Genomic DNA, 12,412 nt, shown 5'->3' with positions numbered 1-12,412 from the left:
AAACCATAGATCCAATCTAAACACCATCACGGAGGGGTTCATCATCCTCATTGGTGCCTCTTCGATGATGCGCGAGTAGTTCATTGTAGACCTACAGGTCCATAGTTAGTAGCTAGATGGCTTCATCTCTCTCTTTTGATTCTCAAGACAATGGTCGCTTGGAGATCTATTTGATGTAACTCTTTTTGTGGTGTGTTTGTTGTGATCCGATGAACTCTGAGTTTATGATCAGATATATTTTATCCATGAAAGTTATTTGAGTTTTGATCTCTTATATGCATGATTGCTTATAGTCTCGTATTTCTTCTTCGAATCTTTGGTTTAGTTAGGCCAACTAGATCATTTTTTCTTGCCATGAGAAGAGGTGCTTTGTGATGGGTTCGATCTTATGGTGCTCAATCCCATTGACGAAAGGTGACATGACACGTATGTGTCGTTGCTATTAGGGATAACAAGATGGGGTCTATTCCTACATGAATAGATCTTGTCTACATCATTTCATCATTCTTATTACATTACTCCGTTTCTCTGTGAACTTAATACACTAGATGCATGCTGGATAGCAGTCGATGTGTGGAGTAATAGTAGTAGATGCAGGCAACAGTCGGTCTACTAATCCTGGATGTGATGCCTATATAATGATCATTGCCTGGATATCGCCATAATTATTTGAAGTTCTATGAATTTCCCAACAATAATTTGTTTACCCACCGTATGCTATTTTTCTTGAGAAAAGACACTAGTGAAATCTACGGCCCCCGGGTCTCTTCTTTGTCATATTTGCCTTCGAGATCTATTTTTATTCGCTTTTATTTTCAGATCTATTAATCCAAAAACCCAAAGTACCTTTCTTCAATTTTTATTTATTTATTTTGTCTCGCGTTCCTGCGAGATCTATTTATCCAATCTATTAGAATTTTATCTATGTTTTTCCCGGGAGGAATTGACGACCCCTCTTTTACGTCGGGTTGCAAGTATCTGTTCTTTGTGTGCATTTACCGTTTACATAGTGTTGCGTGGTTCTCATACCGGTTCGATAACCTTGGCCTCATCACTGAGGGAAATACCTACCATAGATGTGCCGCATCATCCATTCCTCTTTGGGGAAATACCGACATAGTTCAAGCCGCATCAGTGGGCACCCCCCTGTGATGTTATTTGCACCAAAAATTATTAAATATTTAGAAAAAAATCATGGTAAAATTTCAGGCCATTCTGAGCACTTTTATTTTGGGCACTTTTTTATTGCATGGAAAATTCAGAAAACGGGATAAACATGGCATTTTCTTGTATTTAACAAAAAATAATAGAGAATATAAAGTGGGTACAGAAGGTTGTGCCTACTAAATTCATCAAACACATGCCTCTCGAAAATAATCCATTAATAAGGTTGAGAAAGTCTTATTAACAACCATTTTCGGTTAGCATGAACCCAAAGAATCTTCTTATAACACTAAGTTACCTCAACGGAGAAGCATCTCCCCAACAATAAGTGTTTCGTATTTATTTTTGACAGTAGGTAGAGGGAGTTGAAAACTTCCAATAGTAATTGTCGGAGATTTTTCAATAACATTAATACCATTCACTTGAAATTGTTTCTTCGGAAAGTGCACCGTATGCTCATTACCATTGATATGAAAAGTGACTTTTCTTTGTTGCAATAAATAACAGCCCCTGCATGTTTCAAAAATGGTCTACCAAGGATAATCAACATTTTGTCGTCCTCCGGCATATCTAGTATAACAAAGTCTGTTAGATAGTAACATTTGCAACCACAACGGGCACATCCTCAGAAACACCAATAGGTATGGCAGCTGATTTGTCAGCCATTTGTAATGATATTTTAGTAGGCGTGATTTTATTCAAAACAAGTCTTTGGTATAAATATAAAGGCATAACACTAACACCAGCTCCTAAATCACATAAAGATGTTTTGACATTACTTCTTTTGATGGAACATGGTATAGTTGGTATTCCTGGATCTCCTAGTTTCTTAGGTACTCCATCTTTAAAAGAATAATTAGCAAGCATGGTGGAGACTTCAGCTTCATGCGTTTTTTATTAGTGACAATATCTTTCATGTATTTAGCATAAGGGGCCATCTTTAAAATATCAGTCAAACGAGTACACAGAAAGACTAGCCTAAGCATTTCAGCAAATCGTTCAAGTTCTTCATCATCTTTTTTCTTAGATGGTTTAGGTGGAAAGGGCATGGGTTTCTGAACCCATGGGTCTCTTTCTTTGCCATGTTTCCTAGCAACAAAGTGTCTTTTATCATAACGTTTATTTTTAGGTTGTGGGTTATCAAGATCAACGATAGGTTCTATTTCCACACCATTATCTGGTTCTTTACCATTGTCTGGTTGAGCATGAACATGAACATCATCATTATCCTTTTAATTATCACTAAGTGAATGTTCATTACCAGATTGAGTTTCAGCATCTGAGATAGAGACATCATTGTTATCTTCAGAATTTTTTTCTATCTCAGGTTCACTAGAAGTATGCAAAGTCCTGTCATTTTTATTTTTATTTTTAGAAGGACTAGGTGCATCAGTATTAATTCTTTGAGAGTCTTGTTCAATTCTTTTAGGGTGACCTTCAAGATAGAGAGGTTCCTGAGTCATTTTACCTCCTCTAGTCATTACTCTAACAACATGATCATTCATATTATTATTCATTTCATTGAGTAACTCACTTTGAGATTTAGCAACTTGTTCTAACTGAGTATGAACCATAGAAGCATGTTTTCCTACTCCTCTGACATCATTAGTGATTCTAAATAACAAGTTACTTAAGCAAGCAATCATATCAGAATTTTGTTTTAGCTATTTCATAACATAAGCGTTGAAATGATCTTGCTTCATAATGTAATTGTCAAATTCATATAAGCATTGACTAGGATGTATGTTATAAGGGATATCACCTTCATCAAACATTGAAAGAGAATTTACCTCCACTACCTATGGTGGTGTGTGAAGACCATCTGTTTCTTCAATAGGTGGTAAATTCTTAGCATCTTCAGCTTTAATATCTTTTTCCTTCATACATTTCTTTGCCTCTTGCATATCTCAGGACTGAGAAATAAAATACCTCTCTTCTTCGGAGTGGGTTTAGGAGGTGGTTTAGAGAGTGTCCAATCATCATAATTCTTCAATATATTATTCAACAATTTCTCAGTTTGGTCAGTAGTTCGTTCCCTGAAAACACAACCAACACAATTATCTAGGATGTCCCTGGAAGCATCGATTAGTCCATTATAAAAGATATCAAGTATTTCATTTTTCTTAGGAGGATGATCAGGCAAAGCACTAAGCAATTGGAGAAGCCTCCCCCAAGCTTGTGGGAGACTCTCTTCTTCAATTTGAACAAAGTTAAATATTTCCTGCAAGGCAGCTTGTTTCTTATGAGAAGGAAAATATTTTTCAGAGAAGTAATAAATCATATCCTGGGGACTACGCACACAAACAGGAGCAAGAGTATTGTACCATGTCTTAGCATCACCCTTTAATGAGAAAGGAAATAACTTAAGAATGTAATAGTATCGAATTTTCTCATCATGAGCAAATAGGGCGGCTATATCATTTAGCTTAGTAAGATGTGCCACAACAGTTTCAGTTCCATAGCCATGGATAGGATCATATTCAACCAAAGTAATTAACTCTGATCGATAGAGAATTCATAATCCTCATCACTAACAAAGATAACTAAAGTAGAAAACTTAGTATCATATTTAATTCTATAGTTTGAAAGATTTTTCTTTCAACTTGCATAATAATTTCTTAAGATCATCTCTATCCTTACAAGCAAGAAAGTATCTAGCTACCTCTCCATCCATAACATAACCCTCGGGTATCTCAGGCAATTCATATCTATTAGAGTTAGGCCTAATAGGTGTTTCATAATTCTCAGATTCAATAATTTCATGAGCTTCTATAATTTCACCAGTTTTAGCATTCTCAATATCTTTTGCTCTAGCAAGTTGTTCATCAAGAAATTCACCTAGTGGCACATTATCATCAAGCAAAGTACTAGCATCATTCAAAGCAGAAGTAGCATCATCGATAACTTGCGACATGTCAGGATTAATAGCATGTGGTGGTGTTGGAAGCTTACTCAAAACAGAAGGTGAATCAAGTGCAGAGTATGATGGCAATTTCTTACCTCCCCTCATCTTACAGGGAACGATCTTGGTTCTGGTATCTTTCAGATTCTTCATAGTGATAAATAGATATAAATCCCAAGTAACTCAAGAAATATAGCTATGCTCCCCGGCGACGGCGCCAAAGAAAGGTCTTGATAACCCACAAGTATAGGGGATCGCAATAGTTTTTTAGGGTAGAGTATTCAATCCAAATTTATTGCTTCGACACAAGGGGTGCCAAAGAATATTTGCAAGTATTAGCAGTTGAGTTGTCAATTCAACCACACCTGGAGATTTAATATATGCAGCAAGGTGATCAGTACCACAGTAATATGATAGTTTGATAGTGATAGCAATAGTAGCAACAACAATAGTAACAGTAACAGCAATAACAGTGATTTTGTAGCAGTTGTAATAGTAGCAGCAAGAGTAGCGACTTAGCAAGCACAATATGTGAAAAGCTCGTAGGCATTGGATCGGTGATTTCGTTCGATGATATTCATCATATAACAGTTATAACCTAGGGCGACACAGAATTAGCTCCCGTTCGTCAATAATGTAGGCATGTATTCCGTAAAAAGTCATACGTGCTTATGGAAAAGAACTTGCATGACATATTTTGTCCTACCCTCCCGTGGTAGTGGGGTCCATAAGGAAACTAAGGGATATCAAGGCCTCCTTTTAATAGATAGCCGGAACAAAGCATTAACACATAGTGAATGCATGAACTCCTCAAACTACGGTAATCACCGGAAAGTATCCCAATTATTATCACATTGGGGTTTATGGATCGTAACACGTAACAGGTGCATATAACTTGCAAGATCGGAACAAGAACATAGATATAATGATGAAAACATAAACGTTTTAGATCTGAAATCATGGCACTCGGGCCCTGGTGACAAGCATTAAGCATAGCAAAGTCATAGCAACATCAATCTCAGAACATAGTGGATACTAGGGATCCAGCCCGAACAAAACTAACTCGATTACATGATGAATCTCTTCCAACCCACCACCGTCCAGCAAGCTATGGAGGAATTACTCACTCCCGGCGATGAGCACCATGAAATTGGTGATGGCGGGTGGTTGATGATGACAAAGACCGAACATCCCCCTCTCCGGATCCCCGAACGGGCTCCAGATCTGGCCTCCCGATGAAGAATAGGAGGTGGCTATGGCTCCATAACGTAAAACGTGACGAAACTTCTTCTCTTATTTTTTTCTCAAAAAATAGGAATTTATAGAGTTGGAATTAGGGTCAGCGGGTCCTCATGGGCCCCATGCTCCAGAGGGGGGGCGAGCCCTGGTACCTAGTTGGAAGCTGGGGCACCCCCTCCAGTGTGTCTTGGTTCCAGTATTTTTTATTTATTCCAAAATAATCCTCCAAAATGTTTCATCCAATTCCGAGAACTTTTATTTCTGCACAAAAACAACACCATGGTAGTTCTGCTGAAAACAACGTCAGTCCGGTTTAGTTTCATTCAAATCATACAAATCAGAGTCCAGAACAAGAGCAAAAGCGTTGGGAAAAGTAGATATGATGGAGACGTATCAAGTTGGCCAAACCAAATCAATAGACCGGAGAGAAATATAAAGCTATATAAATCATGCATAAAAGAGTTCAGAGAAGACTCAAATAATATTCTTTGATTATCTAATCATAAACCCACAATTCATCGGATCCCAACGAACACACCACAAAACAAGATTACATCAAATAGATCTCCAAGAACATCGAGGAGAACATTTTATTGAAGATCAGAGAGAGAGAGAAGAAGCCATCTAGCTGCAAGATATGGACCCATAGGTCTGTGGTAAACTACTCACACATCATCGGAAGGGCAACAAGGTTGATGTAGAGGCCCTCCATGATCGAATCCCCCTCCAGCAGAGTACCAGAAAAGGTCCCGAGATGGGATCTCACGAAGACAGAAACTTGCGGCGGCGGAGAAGTATTTTTGGTGTGCCCTTTGGTGTACGGGGAATATTTGGGCATTTACAGAAGAAGAATTAGGGTTGGAAGTGCCACGGGGCCCCCATAAGTTAGGAGGGCGCCCCTGAGCTTGTGGCCACCTCGTGGCTCTTCTGGCCTCCTCCCAAAGCTTCCAAGGTGTCTTGTGGTCCAAGAGAAAATCGTCCAAAAGTTTCATTCCATTTGGACTCCGATCGGTATTGATTTTCTGGAAAGGCAAAAACAAGGGAAAAAATAGCAATTGGCACTGGGCACTAGGTTAATAAGTTAGTCTCAGAAAATGATATAAAATAGCATAATAATGCATATAAAACATCCAAGATGGATAATATAATAGCGTGGAACAATAAAAAATTATAGATTCATTGGAGATGTATCAACGTACCACTATGAGATTTGATTCTTGCAAATAACCGCCGAGGGGGTTGACAACCCCCTTGTTTGCGTTGGGTGCAAGTATTTATTTTTGTGTGTGCAGGTGCTACTAACGAGGTTCTGTGTGGTTCTGCTACTTGATTATAACATTGCTTCTTAACTGAGGAAAATACTTATCTCTACTGTACTACTTCTTCCTCTCCTCTTCGAGAAAATCCCAACATACTCACAGGTAGTAGGAAGAATTTCTGGCGCCGTTGCCAGGGAGACATCACCAAAACCTATCAAGTACCTTTGCACAAAATATCATCTACTTGCTCTTATTTTTATTTGCCTTTGCTTCTCATTTCATCTCCCCTGCTTCTATTTTTTTTACAAAAACACAAAAACATTTCTGTTTGCTTGTTTGCTTGCTCAAAGTTGCTATCATGTATGAGTTTGTTATTGAAAAAGGTGAGGATGGTAAGGCCCATAGAATAGAAATTCCCGCAAATTTTTCTGTGACGGGAAGTGGGAACATCATAGGGGAAAACATTGTTTAGGAACTCTTTACTTGTATGGGAACATTGGTTTGCATTGATATTTCTATTCTTAAAAGAACCAATGGTTACTCCGAAGCTATTTTAGCACTTGTTCTTAAACTTGAAAGAAGATTTATGTGTACTCATTCCACTTTGCAAATATTGTTCTACGAGTTACCTGTTATAAACAACCCTAAGGCTAAAAAGGTAGCTACTCTTATCCTTATGAATGAATTTGATTATATGGTGCGAGAGGCTAGAGAACAACTGATATCGGCACCGGGGTCACACTTTGGTTGCACATAACTGTCAACAACACCATGAGGGGCTCATGGTCCTCAAGCGCCGAGGCTGAATTAAAGACGTCCCACCAATACAACACAGACATAGCCTCCCATTGTTCCTCATAATTGTCCATTGCACTCTTCAGAAAGTAAGATGGACACCAAATGTTGAAGTGTAGGCCAAAAAAAAAGGTCTACAATAGTGATATACATTGTTGTTCTTCATATGTACAACATAGATGAGCAACTATAACTCCATTAACTAAACTCTCAGTAACACTTTCATCCATGCGCTCACATTCGACATAGTCCGCCTGGAAGCATGAAGATAAACTCAGAAAATCCCTGAAAATCATAGTGTGGACACCGGGTTCTTCTAAACATGAATAATTAACAAGAAACAAGTCCATGTTCTTCATATTCTGAAGAACGAGAAGCCACTGAAAACCGCCTGGCCCGGTTCTCTATTATTTTCCATTTGAAAGACTGTTTGTCTTACCTCCTACTATCTGAATGTACCAGGAAAAAAATGTACTATATACTAGATCATCTCCAACAAAACCATACTCAATAACATCAGGAAGGAGCACGCATCAGTGTGTAATAACTAATATAAAGAGTAAAGAGAGAGGGGGAAACCCATACTTATCTTTTCTTGCTCCTGTTATCATCAAGGTTATTTCAAGCCTATATCTAGCTAGAGATGTCCTCAAATGTGGTGTTTGCATTTGCACATGCATCGATGGTGCAAGCCTGGTATGTTTTAAGGTAACTAATTGACGTCAAAACTCATAAACCCATGTCCCCTTGCTCAAGTGCGCTCCCTGCAGAAGTAGTAACAGCAGCACTAGCGGGCGCCCAGTCCATCATGAATAATGAATCCACGTCGTCCTTGGCTGCTGCCTTCTCCTTGCCAGGTCTGGCCTCCATGTACTCCGTGGAGAAGATGAGGCTGACAGGGTCGGAGTCCAGCTCAGTGAGGTCGGCGAAGAAGTCGTCCTGCTGGTGATAGCCGCCGGCCTCCTCGGGCATCATCGGCCTGTAGCTCTGGCTGAACATCTGCTGCAGGAGATGGTCACTGTAATAACCCACCGTTGCTGTAGTATCACCGCCTATCCTTCTCTCCATTTCGGCCTCCTCTTTCACAGCCATCGGAGGTGTGTTGTTGCCGGTGCTTGTGGTCGCCGTGGTGGTCGTGCTCGTCGCGGCCGGGGTGGCGGCGGATTGGTCCTTTGATTCTGCCTTGACGACTGGCTTGTGCTGGTTGCGCGAGGAGTTCTTGCTGTTCTTGGACGAAGCTGCATCTGTGTTGCTGCTGTTCTTCGCGTAGTGGGACCGAGTGGAGCCGGCGAGCACGTTGCGCTGCGTCGGCCACGGGTGGTTGTGCTCCGAGGTGTAGGTGATGACCAGCATGTTGGGGTCCGTCCGGCTGCGCTCCACTTGCTTCCGTGCAGGGCACCCCTTGGAGCTACTGCATCTGTAGTACCCTCTGGACATGCAATGCATGGTAAAAAGTTTCGTCAGAAATCTATTGTGGATTCTAGAGCATATGATATGTACTACCACACCCTAGTTACATCACTGGGAATTGTTTGATGACCAGGGGCACACACTGGTGTCCCCGTTTGCTGCAGTACATCATAAAGTGTTTCAAACTTTCCACGAAACATCATGGATGCAACTAACACACATATATAGTACTAAGTTAAGTAAAACCATAAAAACATTAAAGAATTGAAAAAACATTTCCTCCATCACACATCCAACTAAAACAAGGCATATGCAAGTACAAGTGGAGTTAATTAGCTCTCTTTTTATTCCCTGTGAAAAAATAGCTCTGTTTTTATGACATTGACATAGGACTAAAAATGAATTGGCAGATGAGAGGTATTTTAATAAGAAGAAAAATGAAAAGGCTAAAGAGCGGAACTATTTTTATTTGAGACTGGTGGGTATGTGTAAATTTTGACATTGTAGTATGCATTTCTTAGGCAATGGGATGTCAATTCCTTGATAAACAATACCTCATACTTATGTCATTTAAATATTAATTTATTTAGCCACCATATAATTAGAATGCTTTAAATTATGTCATGATAAAAAAATAAAAAATGAAGTTGCAAAAGGATGTTAAGATTTTCGGAAGTATACACATGGTGTCAGAGTGTCCCCAACCTGCCGAACTTAATCATTTCATATTTGTTAATTTTAAACAGATTAGTTTCAACCAATACTAGGAAAGTTGATTAGTTTCAGTTGTCGATGAACCACGTCTTACAAAAGAAGCCGTGTAAGCATATGCATGCCAGATGTAGCCACCTACTGAAACATTATTAATTCAATAATGGTTGGTTATCTTATGTATATTTTGGATGAATGGAATATTGAGTTAGCTAGTTTGACAAAGTAGTAAGTAAGGTCATATATAATCTCCAATCTTCTTATAACTGTGCACGGGTCAAACTTTTTTCTTGACATGCATTAACTTTAAATAGGACAAGCTAATTTCATACTAAACTTGAAGCAGCAAAAATGTTGATGAATGTATGAAGGAGATCACCACATGGTCGGTTTATTTGTTCAACCCAACACATAATCCTTGTGGTGAGAAACCAATATGAAAGTGTGAGCCTACTTGAATTCACTATAAACATTGTTTGAACTGTACAATTAAACTGGAGATGTCAAGCTGAAAGGACAAAGTAATAAATACAACTCCAACAGAAAAAGAAAACATAACAGTTCAATGAGGTACTAGCTTCCCCACTTGCCAGTTGGAATAGATGCAAGCTAGCTTATCATATTCTTCTGCAACTAACCAGATACTAGAAATATTACAGAAGAGAGGAATGCATATGTTCGAGTGTTTTCTCTCCTCGTTGAGGAGGAGAATCTATGTGAGTTTGAGCATGCATGCTCTTACTATGATTACATGATCCCCATAATTATTACAGGCACACATACCCTGGCCTGATATATACTCTACATGGAGCAGAAGAGAACTAGAGAGAGAGAGAGAGAGAGAGAGAGAGAGAGACTGAGTGAAAGAGATGCAACTATATACCAGTACCAGCAGAGAGAGATTAATAGGGTGCTCCATGTCGTACCTTGGGTATGGGGAACCTTTGATAGGCTTCTGGCCATACTTCCTCCAAGCCCAGAGATCAGAAGGAACAACCTCCCCAGTGGTCTTCCCAGCCACTGCTGCTGCAGGTGCTGGGATGCACACCACCTTCCTTGCCTGGTTCTTCCTGCATCAAACACGAGACCACCACCTTAATTTAGACATCCATCCAGCATCCACACACAGAGTTTTGAGCAACCAGTAGTACATGTGCTTAAACATCTGAAGCTAAAGGAAACTGAAAACTAGGGTTTGTTGTAACAGTCTTGCTAAGTCTCAATCCGTTGTAATAACTACGAGCTCTGGGGGATATAGTCTAGGTATCTTGTATTCTGGTGTACATGTAAAGATTGAGTTTCAAGTATAATTTTTTTTTTCTTGCTACTCCTACAAAATATTGCTGTTTTTGTCATGTCCCAAAACTGGCGATGCATTTAAGTTTCTTCTTTCATCTCGATCCTTACATTCTTGGGAGTTGCAGAATGAGGAAAAACTAAGCACGGTAGGAGGAAATGGAGCTGCAAACTTTCCCTAAATTACGAACCCCTGAACAGTGCCCCGACGACAAGGAACTCCGTGCTTAATTACACTTGTCGGGAGGAATCGAAGAAATTAAGGCGCACTTGTGTAGATCTGACTGAACAGACAGCTAGCTAACGATGGCCGGTGCCGAACCTGCGCTTGATCCCCCCGCCACGCGGTGAGGACGACATCTGCAGCCCTGCGACGGCGTCGAACGCGCACGGGCCAGCCGCCAGCCCGTGCCCGGCTATCGGCACGCCGAGCTTCGCCGCGCCACCGCCCATCAGCGCGTACGGCGACAGCCCGCGCATCGGCATCTCCCCTGGAAACATATGGTGATTCCTCATGTCCAGGAACCCGCCACCAGCACCGGCAGTTGTTCCACCGCCGCCGCAGCCGGTCGTGTCGACGAAGCCGACCTGCTTGGCCATGCCGACACCCATCGCGTCCTGGACGGCGTCGAAGAAGTCGGCGGCGGCGCTGCCGGAGGAGGAGGGGTAGTCGGTGCTGAAGGCATCCGGGAGGCCGGAGAACGGGTCACCGAGAGCGTCTGCGCTGCTCGGCCCAGCACCGTCCGAGGACGACGTCTGGGGCAGCGGGAAGAGGATCGGGTCAGCCGGCAGCTGCAGCCACTCGGTGGCCGTCGACGGGGGATCCGCAGAGCCAGCCGGCATGGCCCCGCCGGCTCGGACGATGTCGGTGAGGTCTCCGGCCTGCTGGTGGCCCTCAGCCCTCTTCAAGAAGTAGTCGCACATGACTACCCCTTTCTCTCTCTCCCTCTCTGGTGTGTATGTATGTATATATCAAGTATACCAAGTAGGCAGCAAGACAGCCTAGAGCTAGCTCGTGCTTTATGCTTGGCAAATTCACACGAACTCAAGACTCAAGAGCTAGCTAGCTTTGTGGAGAGAGGTCGACGGAGATGATACGCGAGAGAGGGAGGGAAAGGCTGTGCAACTGCAGGCTGCCTGTCTTTTGTGGAGAGAGATGTGGGAGATGGCGTGTCATGTGTGGTTTGGTGCTCCCTAGAGGACAAAATTGTCTGTGCGATAGAGAGAAGGAGAGGGACTGAGCGGAGGGGGGCGCGAGGAGAGAGGAAGCCGGCAGTCACTGGGAGTGGACACTGTTCTTTTCCTCCTCTGGAGAGAGGAGAAGAGACATGCATGGACGATGGTGGGAGGTCAGGTCGCTGACTTTCTCTTTCATCTCAGGCGCAAAGTGTTCTCCGCACGCAAACGCGGCACGGGCCCAGGGGTGCCGGCGTAATTTTAAGTACAAGCGGCGGGCCGGCCGGGCTGGACGGTAAAAATCAGGTCAGGGTTTGAGGACGATTTGCCGTACTATATTTTTTTTTCAGAACACGATACAGACGCAGGATTTCATCGCCCCGAGTCTTTTTCCTCTTCTAGTGCTGTCCTTCGGCAGCTTCCCTCCGCCAGCGACCTCGGTCGTAAGTGATGAACGTCG

The 12,412-nt window shown here is 41.9% G+C and overlaps 1 protein-coding gene across 1 annotated transcript; it reads right to left on the bottom strand.

The window, feature by feature from the left end:
- Positions 1–7,900: 7,900 nt before the first annotated feature.
- On the bottom strand, positions 7,901–12,061 carry LOC125514214 (WRKY transcription factor WRKY24-like). Its single transcript, XM_048679503.1, has 3 exons — positions 11,099–12,061; positions 10,407–10,550; positions 7,901–8,788 (listed from the first exon to the last, which is right to left on the bottom strand). Exons 1-3 carry the CDS (start codon positions 11,698–11,700, stop codon positions 8,089–8,091), a joined length of 1,446 nt encoding a protein of 481 aa, XP_048535460.1. The 5' UTR covers positions 11,701–12,061; the 3' UTR covers positions 7,901–8,088.
- Between the last annotated feature and the right edge of the window lie 351 nt (positions 12,062–12,412).

This window comes from Triticum urartu, chromosome 6, assembly GCF_003073215.2.
Source record: "Triticum urartu cultivar G1812 chromosome 6, Tu2.1, whole genome shotgun sequence".
In the NCBI taxonomy this organism is placed as follows: Eukaryota; Viridiplantae; Streptophyta; class Magnoliopsida; order Poales; family Poaceae; genus Triticum; species Triticum urartu.
This window is presented reverse-complemented; position numbering and strand designations above follow the sequence as displayed.